The sequence below is a fragment of the Aedes albopictus genome, chromosome 2 (assembly GCF_035046485.1).
Source record: "Aedes albopictus strain Foshan chromosome 2, AalbF5, whole genome shotgun sequence".
Classification (NCBI taxonomy): Eukaryota; Metazoa; Arthropoda; class Insecta; order Diptera; family Culicidae; genus Aedes; species Aedes albopictus.
This window is the reverse complement of record NC_085137.1, coordinates 173,990,763-174,015,244: the sequence shown is the minus strand read 5'-3', so window position 1 is coordinate 174,015,244 and position 24,482 is coordinate 173,990,763. Positions and strand designations below refer to the sequence as shown.

Sequence of the window (24,482 nt, the reverse complement as noted above, 5' to 3'; positions counted from 1 at the left end):
AGAATACTTACTGCCTTACTGAAGAATCTCACGTAGTCATCACGAAAGCATACCTTACGTAGGATTTTTTTTTGTCAGTGGATAAAATTTTGAAAAAAAAATATCTATCAGAAGTTTCTAAAAACTTCAAAGTCTTATCAACAGAATTTTGAGGCATTTAGAAAGATAATTTTTGAGACTAAGTTTTTATTGAAATTTTATGTTGTGCTCGGGACTATCGTAGCTCAAGTGAAGATTTTGCAACATTTTCTTTTGCACATTTGCACGAAGATTACGGAGGATTTTTGTTTTGCTTCTGATTTGACGTAAACATGTACATAATTATTTCCACTAATGAGTAATCAATAAAGTACGTAAAGGATTCCCAGCTGTTTTCAAAATCTCAACTACAATTTCTTTTTTAGGAATAAGGTTTTCAAAAAAAAAAACAAATGTTTTGTAAAGCGAAGAAATTGCCAGACCTCTCCTCCCTTTATAACACTTGCGTACTTATTCGATGGCCTCTGATTACATCAAAAGTAGGAACTCTGGCAAAAATTAATCCAGGAATTACGGAAAATTACAAATAATAGAAAATATGAACGTATGAAGTTGACGTCTAAAAAACAGAAATCCAGCTCAGGAAAAATAGAATAAAAGAGCTTCGAAATTTGAAAATTAGAAGTTCATAATATCCTCTAAAGCATCTGGGATTTTTTTTTATTATCGGACCAATTTGTTCCGAAGGGTCTCAGATTTTCATGAGACTTTTTCCACAGGCAGGGCTCATGAACATATGAACAAAAAAAATTAGAAAAAATCAGAGTCGCCTATTTTCTCGGAAAATTAAAAAAAAACATTTTCCCCTGACACTCCTTTTTATGAAAAATCATAACTCAAGAACGAAGCATCGTAGAAATAAAGTTTTTTTTTAGAAAATAATAGCAAATTTTCTCAGAAATCCAAAAAAATATGAATTGGAATAAGCTTCATTCAAAATATTCCACGGTTGAGAAAATTCACGAAGGAAATCCAGAAAAAATATGCCCGAATTAGCGGAAAAATTTCAAAAAAAAAATTTTTTTTGAGAAGGTGATTTTATAAGCTTTGATCGCTGGAAATTTTGAATGTACTTTTTTCCTGCACCATGGCCAGTTTTGTGAAAAATAAACTTTTTTCACAAAATTGGCCATATTTCAGGAACGAAAAAAAATGCATTCCAAAAATGTTAGCGATCAAAGATTATACCTAATAAAATTACCTTCTCAAAAATATTTTTTTGGAAATTTTCCGCGAGTTTGGCCATAGTTTTTCCGGCTTTCTTTTATGAATTTTCTCAACGGTGGACAATTTTGTGGGAAACTTTTTCCACTTCAATTTTTTTTTTATTTCTGAGATTTTTTTTTACTTTTCCGTTTATTTAGAAGGCTCGGGCGCCACATGGGCATAACTGAGCCGAAATCTTTTGTTTTTACATTGATTTTACATTTTACAATTTATTACTGCCTTAACCCTTTGGAGCCGGAGGGGTCATATATGACCCCGGCGATGAAACCGAGCATAACAAACGTGTTCGACACCAGCGAGGTTGCATCGACAGCGGCGAAAAAAATCGGCTCCAAAAGGTTAATACTATGTTAGATTGGGAAGCCGAAGTACTCGCGGCTGTTTCTAGGTTAAGGATTGACAATGAGATAATTTGTTTTTTTTTGTTTTCATTGAAATAAAAACTTTGTTTCTATGATGCTTCGTTCATGAGTAATGATTTTTCAAAAAAGGCTTATATGGCACATTTTGACATTTTTTAACAAATTTGGCCATAACTCAAAAACTAAAAATAAGTGCATTCCAAAAGTTTCAGCGATTAAAGCTTATAAAAAACCTTCTCAAACATATTCTTTGAGGTTTTTCGGCTTTTCTTTACGACATTTTTCAACTGTGGAAAACCTTTTCCAGTTAATTTTTTATTTTCGATTTCTTAGAAAATTTGCTTTCATTTAAAAACAAAAACTTTGTTTCTACAGTGCTTTGTTCTTGAGTTATGATTTTTCAGAGTAATTAGTGTCAGTGGAAAACAAAAATGTCCACCCGAGTTTTCCAGGAAAATAGGCGTTCTTAATTTTGTTTTTTTTTTTTTATATATCCATGAGCCCAGCCTGTGGAAAAAATTACATGATAATCCGAGACCATACGGCCCAAATTCGTACGGTCATAAAAAATCCCCTTCTGTCAGAGATTACATAAAATACTCCTCCATGAGCAACTCTGGAGAATGTTCATGAATGTTCTTCAAAGTCATTCCTTACCAATTTTGCAAGTTTTCTGTAAAATTACCTCAATCATGGCACTTAAAATATTGATAGGAATTTCTACGAAATTTTCAATATTATTTTCGTTTTGTGGAATATCTACGTGCTTTAAAAAACCAATCCATGAAAAATTCCTGAATAGATTGAATAGGAGTTCCTCTAGCGATTATTTCAGAAATTTCATCAAATATTGCTCTAGTTATTATTTCTCAAGTAACTCTTTAAGAAATTATTTCAGGAAATTTTCCAGAGGTTCCTCCAGGTACCCCAAAATTCCTCTATCGATTCCTTCGGAAATTTCAGAAGCTCCTCCCGTGGGGTTTCCCTGAAAATCATCGAATGTTCCTGCTGGGGTTAGATCATAAACTTCTTTTGGGATTTTTTAAAATTTTTGTTCAGGTAGAGAGATTTTCAGGATTTTTCATTATTCTTCATATTTTTTTTTCAGAAATCCCTATAGGATTTATTTCTTGGTGTTTCACCAAAAATAGTTCAAAACATTTTTCTTGAAATCGCGACAATACACTATCTAGTTTTCCTAGCATTCCTTCAGAGATTTCATCAATTCAATTTCTCTAGACATTTTTTTTGTACCGTAAGCAGGGGAAATTACCTATTCTCGGCCGTTTTGTTCTCTTCGTCTTTGGGGGTTTTTTGAAACTTATTGAACTCAGAGTTGGTCTCAAATCCTTCTCAACTAAGCTGAATTATATGGCCAAGCTGAATTATATGGTCAGGCAATTTGGGTGACAAAAACCCCCCATGACGAAGAGAACAAACCTGCCGATAATACCCATTGTCACCCTATCTGATTTAGTATCCGTTTAGTATAAAATTCTTATAGCACGATACATCGAAGGAACATATTTAGTGCTTTTTCTAACAGAAAAACGTCTGATCAATTCCCCCAGTCTACTGTAATTCATTATTCTTCCAGAAAAAAATCCTCCTTTCTCCACGGATTGCTTCGGAAATTTCATCAGGGATTTTTGTCCACTAATACCATTTAGTCATTTTGCAAGAAATTCTTGCAAGAACTCTTCCAGGGGAATCTCCAAGAGTTCTTCCAGGGTTTGCTTCGAAACTTCTTCAAGGAATCCCTGCAGAAAAATAACGAGATATTTAAGGATATTTAAGAATTCCTTCGGTACTTTTGACTGCAATATCTACAAGAATTGCTGTAGAAAACTTTTCAATGATTCCTTCAGGAAATGAAATTTTCTGCATGGAATTATTTAGAAATTCCTCTAGGGAACTCTTGAAGCTTTCACCAGTATTCTTTATTTAATTTCATAAAACATTTATGGAAAAAAACAAAAGGATTTCTAGCGGCATCTCCGAAGCAATCTAAGCAGATATTCAGGAAGCGCAAGAGAAATAAAAAAAACATGAGATTTCTTCAGTTATCCCTGACGAAACATCCATTGGATTTCCGGAATTCCGGAAAAAATCGCTGACACATAAAAAAAAAACTAGATGAATTTCTTAAAAAAAATCCATGGACAAATTTCTGAAAAAAACCCCTTACAGACATTCATGAAGAGATGGTGAAACTACTGAGCAGTCTCAGGAGGTATTTCTGTAGAAATTCCTGGAGCAGTTTTAGAAGGAAACCGTGGAGGAATTTCCAATGGAATCTTTGTAAGATTTTTTAAATGAAATTTTCTGTCTAATTTCTATAAAAATACTTGGAGATATGCTGCAGGAATATTAGAAAGAGTTTCAGAAAAATCCTCGAAAGAATTCTAGAAAGGGTTACTGAAGAAATTCTTAAAAAATACTTTGTTAAATTCCTATAAGAATGTATAATAAATATTTAAAAAATTCTGAAGAAATTCCTTACTAAAATTCTCGGAGGAAATTCTGAAATAATTCCTGGAAGAATTCGTGAATGAACGCAATTCAAAAGGAATCCATGGAAGAATGTCTGGAAAAGCACTTGAACTTCTGTAAAGCTTCTCAGAAAATTCTTATGCGAAGTTTCCAAAGAAATTTCTGCAGAAGTTTCTAGGCATTATTTCTGAAGAAGTTTTAAATTTTTAAACAAATCCGAGTAAAAATTCCTCAATGTATATTTGGTTTAAATCCTGGAGAAATTACTGCGAGAATATTCAGTAAAATCCTGGAAGAAATTCGTGAAGAAATCTCTGGAAGAATTCGTAAAAAAAACCTGTTCGTGATAGTTTTTGATAGTTTCCATCGAAGAAGAAATGGAAGGAAGCCTTGAAGAAATCTATTGAAGAATCGCTGTTTGAATTTATGAAGGGGGAATTCCTAAATTACTTCCTTAATTCCATGGACTACTTTAGAGGGGAATTCCTGGAGCTATTTCTGGAGGGGAATCGTCCATAAATTACCTGATGCTTTGAGAAGAGAAGGGGGTTCAACAAAGTGTGACAAATTTCAGCGGTCTTGAAGTGTGTCATTGGAAGAGTGAGGTTGAAAATTAACAACTTTTGCGTGACGTAGTTGATGGACTTTCTAATAAATCGTAAGAGCCATTTAGGAAAGAATCCATAGAAGATTTGCCAAAAAAAATCTTGAGAAAGTTTTAGAAGTAACTTAAGGCATTTCTAAAAACTATTTCTGAAGCAACATTTAGAAGCTTTTTTGAAGAAATACCTGGGGAAGTTTTTTTAAATAATTTCACAGTTTTGATAAAAAAAATTACTGTAAGAAAATCTGAAATCCTTGGATGGTTTTCTGAAAAAAAAAAAAAAAAAAACCCGTTGAAATTTCTGAAGTAATCCTTGGAGGAATTTCTCGAGCTTGGAAGGTTTTTTTTGAAGGATTCCAAATGAAATTTGTGGAGGTTCCGCATGAGGAATTTATTGAAGAAAGTTCTGGTGAAATTACCTTGCATTTTATTGCAAATAATGTGCTTGCAATAAAAACAATCATTGTCGTTTTCTCTTCGGCGTGGGAAATATTGTTCGGTGGCATGGAAAAATACGAACAGCGGCGCACCGGGTTAACTTAACTGGCAGCGGCGGTGGCGTGGAAAAATCGTCGGTGACGGCGCACACGTCTATTCTGAAGGAATCCCTGGAGGAATATTCAATAGTTACTCAGAAGAAATTTCCGAAGGAATCCTATCTTAAAGTCCTGAAGGATTCCCATAAGGAGCTCCTACGGGATTTCTTGAAAGAACTTCTGCAAGATACCCAGAAGAAATATCTGAAGGATTCCCACATTTTCGGAAGATTTCCATACGGAGCACCAGGAGGGCTGCGATAAGAAACTTCGGGGGATTTTCAGATAAATTCTGTTGAGTGATTTTCAATAGGTACTGTAGGAAGATTTCAGGAAGGAACTTCTGGAAGTTCTCCATTGATAAAAACCAAAAAAAAAAAGAAAATCCTGAAAAATTCCCAAAAGAAACCCTAGCAGCATTCCCAAAAAAAAAAGGCACGGGAAAATTGCCTGGAGGAGATCCCGAAGCATTTTCAAAAAGAACTCTGGGATTTTTTTCAGAAGGAGCTCCAGAAGGATTCCCAGAAGTAAATCCAGAAGGAGTCCTAGAGCAATAAGGAACTCTAGGGACATTCCAAAGACGACTTTGAAGAAAAACCAGCAAAAGTTCTTGGAACTCTTCAGGATTACTGTTCTCGAAGGAACTCCTGGAGGAATACTTGGACGTGTCTCAGAAGATTTTCTTAGAAGAAGAAGGAACTCCTCATGAAATCCCAGAATTTGTTTGAGAGTAAATCGAAGAAAACTTTTTGGAGGCACCCCAGAAGAAACTATTGGAGGGAAATCATGAATACTTGTAGAAGGGATTGAGGAAAATGATGTTGGAATAGCTTCTGCAGGAACTTCCGCAGAAAACTTCTGAAGAACTTCTAGAGGAATTTCAGAGGAAACATCTGCGTGAATCTGGGAAAGGAACTTTTGGAGAAATTTTAAGATGGCCTCGTGGCTAAAATTTAGAATGTGTTCCTTAATGAATAAGAAAATCCCAGAAAAAATCTTGGAAAAGTTCAGAAGGAAAAAGTAGTTCTGAAAGAGTTTGCATACGAAAATCTTACGCCTTGCGAGACTATGCCTTACAGGAATCATTCTTTTGTCTTTCTTGTACACCAAGGTGTACTTAGAGGCTACATGTTCACACATATATGTAAGGTACCCCGGGGCAAGTGGGACCTAAAAAAATGCTAATTTGGTTTTGTCATGCCAAAAGTTTCAGAACACAAATTCTTCAATAATGCCAATGGACCCAAAAGACGTTGTTGGTATATTTGTATTTATTAACGTGCATTAAAACTGTTTCAAAATTTTTACATTCCATATATTATGCATATAAAGAAAAGTGTAGCAGATCTTCATTTACTGCGTTTCACGGGGCAAGTGGGACCTATTCAGAGTTTTTGTTCAAAGGGCTTAATATAAGTTGCAACAAATAAGGTAACATAAATCATAAATCTCTTATATGAATGACTATGTTTAGAGATTGAAATAAGAAGAGATTTATGGTATCATGCATAAATTACGTAACACATAACAAATCGCTGGGGGAAATTGAATCAACTCTAGCAGCTCATGCAAAATAAATTGATTTTTTATAAAAAAGCGCCGTAAAGTGAAGAGACAAAAGATGTCGAAACTTGGTCTCTATATTATATAGTTGCTGATTCTCACCAATAGTAAATCTGGGGTTTCGAGATTTTCAGTGATATCTTCTCCCTTACATAATCTTACGATCATTAAATAATTTTTTTTTATCATAAATTTTGAAAAGGCCATTTCCCTATTTTAATTTTTTATGGACGGTTCTCGAATGCTCAGAAAAATGCATTATGTAGCGTTTCGTGAAAAAATGTAAGATATTTAGAGAAAAATATAAAAAAATACGCATTTGTTTTTTTTTTGTTTTACCCAAGGTTTTACCATTTTTAACAAGAATTTCATCATCTTAATAGAGGTAATACAGTATAATTCAACAGTAGATTACTTACCGCGTCAATTTTGATTAACTTTCGTGCTAATTTCATTTTAGGCTGGACAAGGCGAGATGAACCCATAAAATTGTGTTTGATTATTCTCATAGGTCCCACTTGCCCCAAATAGCGAAATGCACTGGGGCAAGTGAGAGCAGTAAACTAAAGGTAATAAATAAAAATAAAATACTGCTTTTTCGCTTGAAATCATTTGCATGAACTCAAAATACTATCCTGAAACCAAAAAAAAATATTTGTAGAATAACAAATCTATTTTTAAACGACGAATGTAGTAGAGCACGTCAATCTTAACTAGTGAATTGAAAATTACATATGAACAACAATAACGTATATGGTCTCTTTATGGTTGAAACAATAACATTTTTTGTATTCAAAGTATCCGTTGGTGTGATACCTATGTTTTCTATGAAGAATGTAAGTCTTAAAAAAAATAATAAAAAAAAATACTAGCTATAGGTCTCACTTGCCCCCGATTCTCACTTGCCCCGGGGTACCTTACCATTCAAATCAGTTCAACGAATTCAGGTAATTTATGTATGTATGTATGTGAGTGTGTATGTTCGTATGTATGTATGTGTCACTCATTTAACGGATTTTAGCATGAATCGAACCGGAGCTTTGCCGCATTGCTTGCTATTAAAAATGGTGCGGATTGGTCAAGGTGTTCCGAAGTTGTAGCCATTTTAGTGATCTGCTCCATCTATTCTATACGTTTCAATACAATACTCTATTTACTTGTTAGAAGGGTCATTGGTCTGTGGTTTACAGAATAATTATTCATAGAACACTAGTTTCACTTGTACTTTGGTACTTTGTACCATGAAGTTTTGGGACAACTTAGAACATCCGTGAAACTCAAAATAGTGAAACTGTTGTGGGAATCTTCAAAACATATGCCTTAATAAAAAAATATAACATCAATAGATCACTTTAAACAACTGAATTCCCAGAAGTATGGAGACGTTAGAAGTATTCATGGCGCGTTTTTCGTATATTTAAAGCCTAACCCTACGATTGGGGGTGCAAGACATTATGCAATTGACGCAAGCATATTTTGGCCACCTATTTGTATGGAGCTGCCCCATAGTGCACTGAAGCTATGTGCTCATTCCAAAGCGGCCGCTTTAGTTGTTTTACATAAGTGGCCACAAAGAACACCTTTTCCTGGAAATCATTTCACGGATATCCCATATTCCGAAAACAAAGCGTTTTTTGTGCAAAAACACCATTTCTAGGAAATCTAATTCCCGAAACGAAACATTTCCCGGAAAGGCAGCTTCAGAAATACCCGTGAACTCAGAAGGATTGCTAGCCATTGTTTGTGCAGAATTGGAATAGGCGATCTAGCTATGCACAAAAAACAGCTACTTGCTGCATTTTCCGACATGATAAAGTCTTAGGCCCTTAGGGCATAGAGCAGGGGTTCTCAAACTTTTTCACCTTGCGACCCACTTTAGATTTTAATAGAATTTGGCGACCCACCAGCACGTAATTTCATAATATAAGTCATTTTTGAAAATTTGAACTGATATTTTTATTACTTCCATTGTGATATTAGTTTATATGTATCAAGCACGTTCAATCAAATAGTGTGATAAACTTACGTTACGCAACAATTACTCTTATAGATTTTGAAGTTGTTTTGTTATCCGAAAATGGTTAAAATAATATTGACATGCCAAAGCAATTTGTTTCAGTGAACTCGCTATCTCAAGATCTTTAGAAAAGCTGGCGAAATTCTGAAACAAATTTTACCATTCCTGCTTCATGCATTACTACAATACTCCACAGATTGGAGGAATCCTTTCACATATTTTCAAAAAAGGCTTTGGAGGTATAGTGGCAACTTTATGCTTATGTAAAACTTTAAGAATTTTCTGCCGAATGAACGCGCACTGCGTTGTCATTCAATACCTTGGGGCAAGACACTGTGCTGGATAGTACATTTTCCTTCACAGAGTTGCTCAGAATTTCTCCGGATTGCTCCCGTTTTGCTTGAGTATCGCCTGATACTATCACAAAAACAAAACAATATTACCCGGTCTCCCGCTTTTCTTGCAGTTTCAGCGGTGTTTTTTTTTTCAACAATTTTCGTCGATCAGAATTTCACAGAGTTACTCTCGTTTGCACAGTGTCTTGCCCCTAGTTCAAAACCGTACATTTTGTATGTAACGACGTGCAAAAATTTCAAGATTCATCAAACAGTTACTGTTTAAAATGTTACTCAATGTTTACGCCAGTAGGCAAACATTAAGTAAGTTTTTTAGAATTATTATAATTATAATGGTGCTGCTAGATTATCAGATATGGTAAATGTTCAAAATACCGAAATTCAGGGAAAATTTTCCGAAGCTCTGCTGATATATACTGATGATTGGTGGTGGTTCACTGATTCTTCCAGAGAGTGTTTTTAAATTTCGAAACATGATTCGACATAAGTGAAGGGTGACCTTTATTAGAACATCACACAAACCTTCGCGACCCACCAAAAATCATCCCGCGACCCATCAGTGGATCGCGACCCATAGATTGAGAAACGCTGGCATAGAGGATAAATAATAGAGGGTTGAAGATATTATAAATTCAAACTGCAGGTATTGTGAAAATATTCAGTTAACAATAAATTTGAAGCAGTTTTTAAAACAGAAGGTAGTATTAAAATAACTATACATATTTCGAAATCCTGTGAAGAATAAGCGAGAAGTTGAAAATCAATACGTCCAACTTTATAACTGCCTAAATGATATATGTACGGCGTTCGGAAATCGAACTAGGTAATTTATGACAGTCCATCCTCAAAGCTCTAATGAGTCCAACACTGCGTTGTCTTATCGGCAGCAATTCATTCTACGAGATAGCTCTCTCAAATACCCAGCAAATCCCAATGATTGAACAGTTTTGTTCGATCGGCTAGGCTAGGCGGTCGAGATGCGTCTACTCATTGCCTTGCTCTTGGTGGGCCTGGCTGTCTTCGGCACTGCGAGCTTTGATATACGAGAACCGGACCAAAAGGATTGGTATCAACATGCGACCTTTTACCAGATCTATCCCCGCTCGTTCAAGGACAGTGACGGTGACGGGATCGGTGATCTGCCGGGGATCACCTCGAAAATGAGCTATTTGGCCGATATTGGGATTGATGCTACATGGTTGAGTCCACCGTTCAAATCGCCTCTGAGGGATTTCGGTTATGACGTGTCTGATTTCTATGATATTCAGCCGGAGTACGGAACTCTGGAGAATTTCGACGAGTTGGTGGAGGAGGCACACAAAAATGGAATCAAGCTTATGTTGGATTTCATTCCGAATCATTCAAGTGACGAGCATGAGTGGTTTGTGAAATCTGCACAGAAGGATGAGACATACAAGGATTTCTACGTTTGGCATCCCGGTAAGCAGAACATCGAAACGGGGAATCTTGATCCCCCGAACAACTGGATATCTGTGTTTGGTGGACCAGCGTGGTCGTATCATGAAGGCCGTAAGGAGTTCTACTTGCATCAGTTTACGGATAAGCAACCGGATCTGAACTATCGGAATCCGGCGGTGCTGGCTGAGATGACAGATATGTTGTTCTTCTGGTTGGATCGTGGAGTCGACGGGTTCCGTCTGGATGCCATAAACCATATGTTTGAGGATCCGGAGCTGCGGGATGAACCTCCATCGGGATGGGGTGATGCTGGGAGCTATGACTCCCTTGATCACATCTACACGAAGGACGTCGCGGATGTTTACAATGTTGTGTACGGTTGGCGAGATTTGATGGATGCTTACTCGAAGGAACATGGCCGAACCATCATCCTGATGACCGAAGCGTATTCCAGCATCGAAGGTACAATGCTGTATTATGAAAGTGCCGACCGTACACGGAAGGGGGCGCATATGCCGTTCAACTTCCAGTTGATCTACGACTTCAAGGAGGAACAGAATTCCGTAGGATTGAAGCAATCGATCGATTGGTGGATGAACCACATGCCCGCTAGACATACTCCTAGCTGGGTTAGCGGATCCCATGACCATTCACGGTTCGCTTCTAGGGTTGGCGAAAACCGTGTGGAGCAAATGATGACTCTACTGCATACCTTGCCGGGTACTAGTATCACGTATTACGTAAGTAGTTTACTTTAGGTATCACAAGTGAACATAACCTAACAAAGTTCAACCAACAGGGTGAAGAAATTGGTATGCTGGATTACAAGGAAGCCCAAACGTACGATGGCCGTGATCCGAACCGTACTCCGATGCAGTGGGATGCAACAACTAGTGCAGGGTTCAGTACCAATTCAACCACGTGGTTAAAGGTACACCCGAGGTACGCCAGCCTTAACGTAGATTTGCAGCAGAAGGCCGAGAAAAGCAACTACCACCATTTCCATGCTTTAACCACTTTGCGACGACACAAAACCATGAAGAACGGTGACTTCCTGCACCGAACTATCGGAAGTAATGTTTACGCTCTGCTAAGGGAACTTCGAGGTGAGGATTCCTTCCTAACTGTTCTAAATATGGGGGACAAACAATATGAGGCGGATCTAGGAGATTTCGTGAATCTCCCAGAGAAGCTGACTGTTGAAGTGGCGCAATCAAGCTCTAAACTCAAAGCTGGGTAAGTTGATGTAACTTTGAAGTGAACTAGACACTAATTTCTAAATATTTTCGTAGAGATGTAGTGGAAATCAGCAAAGTCTCTCTGGGACCTTACGACTCCGTTGTGTTGAGAGCCTCATCAGCGACGACGATTCAGCTTTCAATAGCTGCAGTTATGGCTCTTATCGTTAAGTACCTCTTGGTTTAGGAATAGATAGCACGTATCTAAATTCCACTAAAATGTTTGATTGCTGATGGTACATGACGCCTATCGTTATCGATCAATTGAAATAAATTGATTTACTGTTGGCTTCCAACGGTTGACAAATGTACGACATCATTCTTTATACATGTACCAACACGAAAAAAAATCTCTTCCAAAGCAGCGGGATCAATTTCCTTAACCGGCAGAATCCAATCGGTAAAAAATGAGCTTTCTTTCAACTAACCTTCGTCTTCCCCGGCATTGAATCATTAATCATATTTATCCTCACGCCTCGCTTTCGCTTATAGGCCTTTATGGCCCTTTTCACCAGACGACGCGGCCTGCCTCGCCAACCCAGACGACACATGTCGATCACAGTCAGTGTGGACCCCGATCAATCAATGGGGATTTATTCACAGCCTCGTACGCACCAAATGAAGCCACACAGACCTCCATTAGCATAAAGATGTACGCCGTAGTAGTAGTACACATCGCATCGTCCTCGTCGGCCATGAAATATTTATTGACGTTCTTGGCCCTTAGCCCTATAAGTTGACACCGAACAACACGTACCTACAGTGTCGGACAAAACAATAAGACCACCGGTCCTATTTCATACAAAATGGCCAAGTTTGACGATTTGGTACTCGGTTTCTAGTAAACCGATTTGCCTGAAATTTTGACAGCTGACATGAAATTACGGGAATTTTGATTTGTATTAAATTGATTGAGTTCTGTTCACTACTTTCAAAGTTACAGATATACGGCGCGACAAAATTCTAACACCAAATTTTTATGATGGTTATTTGTGGTTAAATAAATTGAAATGTCCCAAAGTTTAAATGGCATCCTTAATTTTAGAACTTGTTTATCAATCATCAAGTATCAGATACTCACATATATCCTTTGGTAATGGCAATCTGAAAGTGGTCCTATTATTTTGTCGTTTCGTATATCCATAACTTTTGATGTAGTGAACAGAACCTAATCAATTAAATACAAATCAAAATTCACGTAATTCCGTGGCGACTGTCAAAATTTCAGCCAAATCGGCTCACTAGAAAACGCGTATCACATCGTCAAACTTGGCCATTTTGTATGAAAAACGGGTGGTGGTCTTATTATTTTGTCCGACACTGTATATCTATGGGAAGGAAGCTCAATCGCTTCACCACCGTGGTAGGTATCAGATGTGGGTCACTGACGACACGGGGGAATCCTCTTTCTCCCGTCACACAAGCTCTCAGATCAACGGTCGGTGTTCTCGTATTTAGTTCCCATGGAATGTCAACCAGAAAATCTCGTGGCTGGCGTCAAGCTTTTTTTCTATTCTGTCTCTCTCGCGCTCGTTTAGATATTTATGATGGAATGTTTGCCAGCGATTTTTTTTGTTCATGTCAACGTCCTTCATGCGGATACATACTGATGACGTCTAGAGAATGGGAAAACGGAACGCCGCCGAAAGCTTTGCGTACGCCCAGAATCGTTTGCGATGATGTGTGTTACGACGGCGGTAGATGAGCTACAGAAGAATTCATTTTGATTTCTTTTTTTTTTTTGACGACATACGCAACTTACTTATTTTTATCAGTCTTTGGTTTTAGCGTTGATAATTTGTTATCTTCGCCTACGTTTCGGTTCTCAGATTGGACCTTTTTCAGGGCCAATTTTTATTAAATATATGTATTAAACTATTAGTATGAATGTTAAATTCAAACATTTACTCGATTTAAAACTTTTGGAGCCTGAGATTGAGCTTGAGCTTTATTGACCGCTCGTATATGCTACTCCAGTATCGCCAGACCAGCGACACCTTTACAGGGAACCAATGAGATATCTACCGGGGACTAGCAGGCATCTTCAGTGTGTGAGGGATGGTGATCTTCTATTTTAGGCGACAAAATGGCGCCTGCCACGTCAGGTTGCAGGTCAATGTGGGGAAGGGGGAGGAAGTGATGCTTGCATTATTTTGTTTTCACATCAGACCCAAAATACCTCTGCGTTTGCACTAATTCATGTTGGTGGGATATGATTGGCAGAGAGTTCACGCATTGGTGCGTGAATGCCAGGTGTAAGGTGATAGATAAGTGTGATTAGGCGGATACAAATTTAATTTTGACTTTTTGTCCCCCCCCCCCCCCTTCAAAACATTTTGGCAGGATTTGTCATTTTGAGGGGGCAGATTAAAGAATATCTATCAAAATATCGAGTTTTGACCACCAAGCCCGTCTGAAATAGATAAGTTTCTCTACATAGAATGAATCAACTTTGTGAGTTTTTCATTTTTTATGTGCCTCCTTACGCGTAAAAAACTCTCTGAATTTCTTGAGAAATCTTATACTGATTTCTTTAGAATTATTTGAGAAATTATTTAAGAAATTTATCAAAGGATTCATTTAGAACTAGAATTTGTCCAGGGAATTCTTCAGGGATTCATCCAGTGAAGAATCTGTGATTCAGGTGATTCAATGATTCAAGCAGGAATACCTACGGATACCCTTGTAGAAGTTCATACAGGAACTCTTACAGGACTACCTCCAGATATTTCTCCATGTATTAACCCATACATTTCTAAGGATAAACCTACGAATTTCTTCCTAAATTCTTTTAGTTTTTTTTTCGAAAAAAATTTCCTACGAATTTCTGCAGGAATTAATTTAGAAATATCTCAAAAACTCTTCTAGGAATCTTTACAGACGCTTATTTAGGGGTTTTGTTTCAGGAATTGTTCCAGGAATACTTCTAGAATATCGCCCAAGAACTTTGTTAAAGGAAATCTCCAAACATTTAAATAAAAAAATCTCAAAAAACGTTCCTAGGAATTCCACCAAGGGTTTGTGAGGAGGCTCTTCTCGTATTTATCACGAACGTTCTTCAGAAATTGGGATTCCTCTCAATGATGGGAAATGTCACGGACTTTCATAAAAAATGTCATGACCTTTTTAAATTTCCAAACGCTCAATCCATAATAATGATTAGCCATGACAAATAAATGAAGTCGTCGATAAATATTTCCTACTAGGGAATGACAAATTGGTAGATATCCAAATAAAATTTCCAATCCTTGATTTCTTCAACAGTTTCTCTGGGATTTCTTCTCCCTGAGATTCAAACTGGATATTCAAAAACGGTCCTCAGCGATTCCTTCAGAAATTCCCACTCAAATTCCTTCTCTAATTCCTTCAAAAATATCTCTGGAGAGTTCTACAGAATTTAAGGGATATTTTTAGAAATCTCAGTGAGGGATTTCTTCAAATATTCTTTCATTAAGTTGTTACAGAAGTTCTTCTAAAAAATCTTCAATAATCCTACAGAGATTTCTTTGGAAATTCTTCCAAAGCTTCCTCAAAGAATTTCTTGAGAAATTCAGAGATTTCTACACAAATCCCAGAAATTCCTGGAAAACCAACTGCAGGTACGCCTGGAGGAATATTTAGAAAAAAAAAAACAATTGAATGCATTAGAGGACACACATGCTTGAAGTACTACTTGTAGAAATTTGTAAAGAAAATCCTACATAATATAAAAAGTCACAAAGGAATTCTTTAGAGAAACACGGAATAAGTTTCTTAAAAAGTCAATTTTGTTTCAATAACAACACCTAGAGAACCTTAGAATCCTCTTCAAGTTTTCAGAGGAGAATTACGATAAGAAAATTCTTGAAAAATGCCAAGGAATTGATTCTGGAGTGATTATTGCAGAAACAGATGAGATAATATATGGAGATTTCCTGGAAAAAAATCCTAATTTCCAAAGTGAAATTAAAGGGAAAATCTTAAAGGAATTTCTGGAAAAAAATATCCCCAAATTTCTTTAAAAAATGTCCTCTCGAATTCCATCATTTGAAGCAATCAAGAAAATCCTTAGAGAATTGAGAAGTATCTAGAAGAACTCCATGAAAAATCCCAAAGAAAAACTCCTAGAAAAATTCCTTCAAAAATGTTTGAAGACATATATGAGGAAGTACACTTCTAAATCTACCCTTGAAAGAACTTCCTAAAGTATCCCCGAAAGAATCCCAGAATTAATTTTTAATTGAATTACTTAAGAAACTCCTGAAGGAACACAAGAAAAAATCCCGGAGCAATTCCTGAAATAATCTCTGGAAGGATTTCTGGAAAATGTTCAAAGAAATATATGTATTCCATTCTAAAAAGGTATCTGGAGAAATCTTTGGAAAAAATAATGCTGAAATCATTCTGAAAAATGTTCTTGTTAATAAAGTTATCGATAAACCCTGAAAGATTCCCGAAAAGATTTTCTGGCGGGGTCCTTTGAGGTAATCGTGGAGAAATTTCTAAATAAGTACATGGGATGAAATACATTCTTAAATATTTAATTTCGCCAGGGATTTCACCAGAGATTACTCTATAGGGTTCTCTATCGATTTCATCAAAACATTCATTTGATGGTTTCTCAGGAATTCCTCTAAGGATTTCTCTATACATTTTTCTAAAAATCAATATTGTTTTCGACTTGATCAGTTAATTCAACTTTCTACAATAATACACTAGGGTAAATGGGGGAAAATACCATTTTTCAAACTTTCATCGTTTTTAATGGTAAATAGCCTTGTTTGTTGGGCCTTCAAGGTGGTAACAGCAACTAGACAATATTTGCTCGATACTTCAGCAAAAATATCCACTAAACTATTGCATTTCCATCTGCCATCTGCCGCGGGATAAGATGCCACTTCATGAAAACATTCAAAAATTACGTCCTACTTTTTTTGGGCATTTCCGATTCCCTTTCCCGCTCTGACCCGCTTTTTCGTATACTCAATACAAGGAGTGTCACCCTTCCTCCCCTCAAAACGATGGTCGTCATATTTGAATGACCCCTAACATTGATAGCGTAGACATAAACAACCATGCGCCTCCATGTGTGTCTCAATCTCTTTGGAAACACATGGCTGATAATAAAATCACCCGAAGACCTTAATTGCAAGCACAAAAAACCGGAGGTTGTCAATTTTCATTGGGAAATCAAAAGATTTTCCGTGGGTTTGACGGTCTAGCTTCTAGAAGAATGTTTAATGCAAACATATCTTGACATGTTCCCCTACTGATGAACGCTCTTGGAAATTCTGAACGTATTTTGATGTGTGGAACACGGGCAATGCCTCCTTGGCGATTCTGGAGAGACGAATGATTTGTCGGTAGTGGGAAAGTGGTTTAGTGGGAAAAATGGTAGTATGGTAATCCTTCTGGCTTTTTCTTTGGTTGTGGAGGAAGGTCCCTACCTCCACACTAGCTGGACTTTCCTGTTCAGGTGTCTGTTGCGCAGTGTATCGTCCTATTTCTTAGGTGAAAAAAAAAACACAGTAATCGGTGGTAAAATCACCGAAACTGGTCTGTAAACAAGCAAATTACAGTATAACGGTGAAATTGATGAAATTACAGGAGAAAATCTGTAAAATCTAAGAAATCACAGAAGAATCAATGAAATCAGAAAACTTTACAGGATATCGTGAATATGTTACCGAACACATCAGTGTTGGGACTGTTCTACCGTACTACTGTAAAATGCATTTGACTGCCAAGTGTGTAGTGAGCATCAGTTCTTTTAGAATTTATGCATCACTTCCACACGAGGCTATCTAGTACAGTGGTTACGAGTGTGCTACGACCAGAACGTTGTGAGTTCTATCTTACGATCGATCTTTTTGTAAGAATAGATTTTTTGTGTGCGCCTTAACCCTCTAATCCCAAATTTTTGATTTTTATCTAAAAATCATTTTTCGTCATCTAAAATCGATTTAAACATGTTTTGGAAGATGATTCTTTTTAATTCTCGATTTCGTGAATTGCAGTTTTTGATTTTTCTAATTTTTATTTTTGAACATCCCCACACTTTTATATTTTTCCTTGAAGCCATTTTGGAGAACGGATTTTTTGAGATGAAAACATTTTGAGATTTTATGATTATTGTTGAAATATTATTATATAAAAAAAATTTCACAGAAATTTTTATTTTCCGTGTAATTTTAAGGAAAATTATTTTAGAGTGTGTTTGATTCCTTTGAACTATTAAACAAGGATAGAATGATTTGGGAAAAATTTAAAATATGTTAATTGTAGCGATTCAATACAAAATAAACAATGACTTTTAAAAGGTGACTAAAACATCAATTTTTCAAAGATTTTTAAAAAATGTAAATACGCTTTAAAATACACCAGAACCCATTTTGAGATATACAGAATAGTCCTAAATATCAGCCAAAAATAAAAAAAATGATTTTCCACGAAACAAAAATTACAAAAATGCTCAAACTATACCCCGTCTAAAGGCGGGATTGGGTATTAGAGGGTTAAATCATTGTACATTTGTAAAGAAAAAAAAACTAGTGTACGTTACGTAGTTTTTACGGTTTATTTGTAAAATTCATCATTCATTCAATAATACTAACAGTTCATTCGAAAAACAAAATACCGAACGATCTATGATTTTACGGTATATTTGTAAAAAACTACAGATGCATTTTTATGAGATTCATAGTACGTTCAGTTATTTATGCATTCATCGAACTTTTTATCGTACGTCCATCTATTGAGATGATGGTAAAACTTTACCGTAATCCGTTCACTCAAAAAACTTTCGATAACGGGCTCAGAGGGTCAACTCACATACATATATCAATCAACTCAGTTCAACGAGTTGAGATGATGTCTGTATGTGTGTATGTATGTGTGGATGCATGTATGTCTGTGCGCAAAAAGAGTTCACTCACTTTTAAGGTACTTCCCATTGACCGATTTTTCGGATTTCAGCACGAATCGAACCGGAATTTTACCGCATTGTTGCTATTTAAAAATGGTTCGAATCGGTCAAGGCGTTCCGAAGTTATGGCCATTTCAGTGATCCGAACCAGCATCGGTAGAGCAGGCCGTATATAAAACTGAATCAAGCCCCACCATGCGACACATCAAACTGCGCCGATTTTTGTAACATTAAGCATGGTTGACGATTTTGTGCGGATATAAACACTGGAGACCAGTAAATTCCACGAGACTCAAAATTCAAGATGGCGACGTAATCTGCCATCTGGCATGGATTTTTACGCAGATCCGCCAATTGTGAGACATATCTCTTACCTCTCGGCTACTTCACCGAGTTAGAAGATGGGTGATAAATATGATACTGCTTCTAGGTATCTGCTGGAATGGGTTTGTTGACAGTTTCCGGTGCCAACCAGGGTGTACATGGTGAGTGCGATATTGATTGGAGAACGATGTAGCCGAATGAAATTACGTTCAAATATGGATACATCGCCAGAAACTACGCGCCTGGATATTACAAAATTATTTGCTGTGTATGGGGAAAATGTCCGGAGTCCATCAGATAACCACAAAAAATGATGACCAGAATATCCAAGATGGCGGTCCAAAATCCAATATGGTGGCACCATATTCAAGTTGGCGGCTACTTAATGGACTTCTAGGCTCTGAAAGCATGCAATATGGGTATATTTGGATTGGGAAGATGTCGAGAGTACAAAAATGGCAACCAGAAAATCCAATATGGCGGAAATAAATCCAAAATGGCGACTCAAAACTCAAGATAGCGGCTTTTTTAAGTTTAAGGCTAAAACATCAAAAGTCAGATAATGGATATGATTTCGCGCCATGGAATGGATTTTCGTTAAACGTAAGAAAGTGCGATATTTATAAACATGTCACTTGAGTTTTGTACATTTTGGACTGTGATCCTCTACTTAAAAGTTTATACATATTTTGAATATTTTCGTAGATTCATCCTGAAGACATACAAGTTCGTGCTAAAAATATCAAATTTAAATTATCAGCAAAAAAGTAACTGTGTTCTAAAATAAAGGGCAACCAAAAAGAAACACTCTAAACAAATGTTCAATCATCTTTCTACGCTCTACTTATCCACCCATAAGCTATAAACCTCAACAATCCCTATACGAATACAAATCATCCGACAAAGAACTGCCAAACGATCAATTTCCCAATCAAAGCATTGAAGTTTTCCATATCACGTCCCGACCATTACATTGCGAATTCTTCACAACAGCTACTTAATCCTGTTTTGCTTTGCTCTTCTTTATGAACATCACACCACCAACCAAACAACCACCCACCCGTAAGTTTTCCTCCCCATCAGAAGTTCGCGCAAACCTCACTTGGATTTTCAGGCGTCGAACGAACCACCGCTGGGCTGAGACCAGGGAACTTTTTGCCTTCTGCTTTCGTGGAAAAATATGGCGTAAAACGGAGCCACTTTTCTTTAGGAGGTACACACCCTGCTTTTTTTTCTTTTTGCTCCGATGATGCAAGCAAAACTCTTGATCAATTGGTTTACCAAATTTCGTTATTATCGTCATCGTTGGCTGCGTTCAAAGCTTGGAAAATATTGTCTTCTCTTCGGAGCCTCTTGGTGATTCGAGTTCTTCTTGTTGGCTTTACGTCTCAACTGGAATAGAGCATGTTTCAACGAGATAGTACGCCCTCAATATTGCAATTTTCTTATTTTCTCAAATGAGGACATACTATCTAAATAAATGGACAGAAAGATTCGTATTCCGTCTCAACATCCTTGAAAGCTACTCCTGTGTTTACAGCTTTATTATGGAAGGCCTTTCCGGCACCTTATTTTGCAAATATGATGCCAAATCTAACGGCAAATTCGTCCTCAAGACAAACCTACTTTACATGCAAAAATGATTATTTTTTGTTCCTTTCCATTTGCAACGGCCTTGCTCAAAAAAGCTGTCAACAAGATACCCAACTGTTTTCTTTCTCAACTCAAAGAAAACCCGAAAATTTATTCAATCCGATTGCTGATTTGTGTCGCAACGTTTTCGCAGAAAACAATCAACATAAAAACAGAACAATTTTTCAGCACTCTCACTGTAAGAGTGATGTTATATGGGTTTCGTCTGTTGTCGCGACGACTTGATCTCAATAATCAGCTTCGTTTTGCAACGGCAAAAGGTTATTGCAACCATAACAAATTGCAAATGCTCCATAGAAAATCAAAAAGCGCTCCATAAAGAATGAGCATATGTTCCATGAAAATGTTCAATCTAACCCATAAATAATTGAAAACGTTCCATATTTTATAAAACATGTACTGGTAAAACATAAAATTTTCTCATTAAAAGTGAAATTTCGCACCAATAAATAATACTGAAATGCTCCATTATAAAATGCAAATGCTCCATAGAAAAAGGCAAACGCTCCATAAAAAATTGAAATTGTACCCATAGAAAATTGAATATTGCTCCATAAAAAATAGACAAATGCTCCATAAGTATTATCAAACTGCACCACATAAAATACAATTTGCTCCATAAAAAATTGAAAATTCTCCTTAACTGTAAATATTTGCACCACTTAAGCAGTGCAATGTGAAGCAATTGAGCCCTGTCGAATTAAATTCAAAGAATATGCTATCTATGCAGGATTTTCAATTTTTCATGGAGCAATTCATGTGTTCTATGGCGCAGTTTGACAATACTTACGGAGCATTTGACTATTTTCTATGGTGCAATTTCAATTTTTTATGGTGCAACTTGATTTTTCTACGGAGCCATATCAATTTTCTATGGGTACAATTTTAATTTTTTATGGAGCATTTGCATTTTTCTATGGAGCATTTGTATTTTATTATGGAGCATTTCAGTAGTATTTATTGGTGCGAAATTTCACTTTTAATGAGAAAATTTTATGTTTTACCGGTACATTTTTTATAAAATATGGAACGTTTTCAATTACTTATGGGTTACATTGTATATTTTCATGGAACATATGTTCATTCTTTATGGAGCGCTTTTTGATTTTCTATGGTGCGTTTCTATTTGTTTGTAGGTGCAATAAATAGGCTGCCTCAAACTAGGACTACAAAAGAAAAAGCTTGTTCCGGTTGGACGGAGAGATGGGCTTAGCTGGCTAAGTAGCTGACTCAGCACGGAGCCCCATGATTAGGTATGGGATGATGATGGTGATTTCGGGCCAAACAAACTATCACTCGAATTTGATTCACAAGGCCGGACTATTTGTCTGGTTGGAAGGACAAATTGATGAAACCCCCAGCGTAATGGACTCCGGTGCAAATTTATACAAATGAGCAGACGATGAAGATTCTAATGTGCCTAGTCTGAACTCATTGTTTGTGCCAATTTGCAAACAATTTCCAAAACAACGACCGTGGCATCCAATTTTCGGAAATCATCTCCTGACAAATGGTCCCCACTTGCTCGTTTTCTTGTAGCACATTTGTCATTTCCACTCACGCTTGAATCACGGCTGAATGGTACATGTCATCAATTTTCCACTCCAGCACGCATTTCGGAGTCTATGTAGTCGCAGTGTAGATATATAGAGGCGCATTGCTATTCGTGCTCGTTGCTCGTTGAACCCAGCTCAGACACGGTATTCACAGGTGTGAAGTGAATGAGAAATAGGCTTTCGACAGCAAGTGGCGCACTCTGACATGTTTCGCTATTTTGAATTTCAATATGTCACCTAACTTTCGGCTGAAATGCGTATATATGGTAACAATGTTGGCGTTGAAGAGAAAGGTATGCGGCACATTCATACAGTACAAGATTTAGTGTGACTGTACGACGCGTAGTAAAGAAAGGAAAAGGTGGAAGATTGATAACTGGTCTGATGATTTGAAAAATGTTGCGTTCTTGTCAAACGTTGTGTGAATGGAAAAATCCATGAATAGATTTTTTAAAAGCATGTGTAGAAAGTTCGACCACTTGGGCATAATAATAACTCCATGGATACCTCTAGGGATTGCTTTACTTATTATTCCAAGGATTCCTTCCGTAAATCCTCCGGGAATTCTGTCAGAGATTCCTCCAAAAACTGCTCCAGAGATTTCTGCAAAAAATCTTCCATGGATTCAAAAAGGAAATCCTCCAGAAATTTCATCAGAGATTCTTTCAGGGGTTCTCCCAAGAATCCCTCCGCTAATTCCTCCAGGAATTCCTGCAGAGATAACTCTAGGAATGCCTCCAGAGATTCCTGCAGGAATTTATCTAGGAATCCCTCCAGGGATTCCTAAAAGAATTCTTCCAAGACTTCCCTCAAGTCACTCTTCTGGGCATTCCTCCAGGGATTCTTCCAGAAATTCCGACAGTCATTCTTTCAGAAATTTCTCCAGCGATTCCTCTAGTCATTCCTCCAGAGATCCCTCCAGAAATTCCTCCAGGAACTAGAATTCCCCCCAGAAATTTCTCAAGACATTCCATCAGCAATTTCCATGAGAATCCCTTCTGGGATTCCTCCAGGATTTAATCCAAAAATTCTCCAGATATTTCTGGAAGAATCCCTATTGAAATCTCTGAAGGATTTTTTAAAGGAATCCCTGGAAAAATTCCTGGAGGAATATCTGGAGCAAATCCTTGATAAATTTCTGGAGAGTTCAGGATGTATCGCTGGATGAATTTCTGGAAGAACCCTTGGACGAAATCCTGCAAAAAAATCTGGATGAATTCTATGAGGAATTCCTGGACAAATCTCTGGGCAATTCTTGGAAGAATCCGTAGTGGAATCCCTGGAGGAATTCTTGTAGGAGTACCTGGGGAAACTTTTGGAGGAAACTAAGGAGGAATTCCTGGAGAAATTCCGGGAGGAATCTCTGGAAGAATTCCTGGATGAATTTCAGGCAAACTCCTAACGAAATCATTGTAGTGTTTCCGGTATGAATGGAAGGATCTCTGTGAAAAAAAATGGGGGAATCCCTGACGGAGTAACTGGAATAATTCCTGGGTCAATCCATGATAGAAATCCTAGAAGAATTCCTGAGTCAATCCATCGTGGAATTCCAGGAGGAGTTCCTGAAGGAATATTTGGAAGAATTTCTGGAGGAAACCCTGAAAAAAATTCTGTAGAGATTCGGTGAAATACGTGGAGAAACCCCTGTAAAAAATTCCGGAGAAATTCCTGGGAGCTGAAGAAATCTCTGTTGGACTTCCTGGAGGAACCTCTGGTGAAATTGCTGGAGGAATCCCTGTATAACACTCTGGAGGAATCCCTGGATGGAATCCTGGTGGAGTTCCTGGAGGAATCTGACGAAAAATTCTTGGAAGAATCTCTGGAATTTTTTTTTTTTGAAGAAATCTCTGGAGAATTCCCTGGAGCAATTTCTGGCGAATTGCTGCAGAAGTTTCTGGAGGAATTTCTAGGCAAACCCCTGGTAGAATTCCTGGAGGAATCACTTGTGGAATCCCTAATTAAATCAATGGAGGAATTCCTGATAAAATTTTTGGAAGATTCTCTGGAGGACTTCTTGAAAGAATTAGTGAAGGAATCACTGTAGGAATTCCTAGTGAAATCCCTAAACAACCCACATGAGTCGCAGGAAAAATTCCAGGATGAATCCCAGAAGTAATTCCTGGAAGAATAACTAGAGTAATCCCTTGTGTAATCCCAGGGGTAATCTCTGGGGCAATTTGTGGAAAAATCT

General features: G+C 37.1%; 2 protein-coding genes across 14 annotated transcripts in view; one reads left to right on the top strand and one right to left on the bottom strand.

The window, feature by feature from the left end:
- LOC109418311 (dual specificity calcium/calmodulin-dependent 3',5'-cyclic nucleotide phosphodiesterase 1) overlaps nucleotides 1-24,482 on the bottom strand; it is a 760,467-nt gene that overhangs the window by 378,094 nt on the left and 357,891 nt on the right. The gene's annotated exons all lie outside the window — the stretch shown is intronic.
- On the top strand, nucleotides 10,123-12,165 carry LOC109398616 (alpha-glucosidase-like). Its single transcript, XM_019670999.3, has 3 exons — nucleotides 10,123-11,356; nucleotides 11,416-11,852; nucleotides 11,909-12,165. The coding sequence occupies exons 1-3, from the start codon at nucleotides 10,175-10,177 to the stop codon at nucleotides 12,039-12,041; spliced, it is 1,752 nt and encodes a 583-aa protein (XP_019526544.3). The 5' UTR covers nucleotides 10,123-10,174; the 3' UTR covers nucleotides 12,042-12,165.

Excerpts from the sequence above, each read along its gene's own strand:
- LOC109398616 (XM_019670999.3), top strand. The coding sequence starts at position 10,175 with ATGCGTCTACTCATTGCCTTGCTCTTGGTGGGCCTGGCTGTCTTCGGC. Across the intron at positions 11,357-11,415 it reads GTACTAGTATCACGTATTAC|GGTGAAGAAATTGGTATGCT; the intron begins GTAAGTAGTTTA and ends TTCAACCAACAG. Across the intron at positions 11,853-11,908 it reads AGCTCTAAACTCAAAGCTGG|AGATGTAGTGGAAATCAGCA; the intron begins GTAAGTTGATGT and ends ATATTTTCGTAG.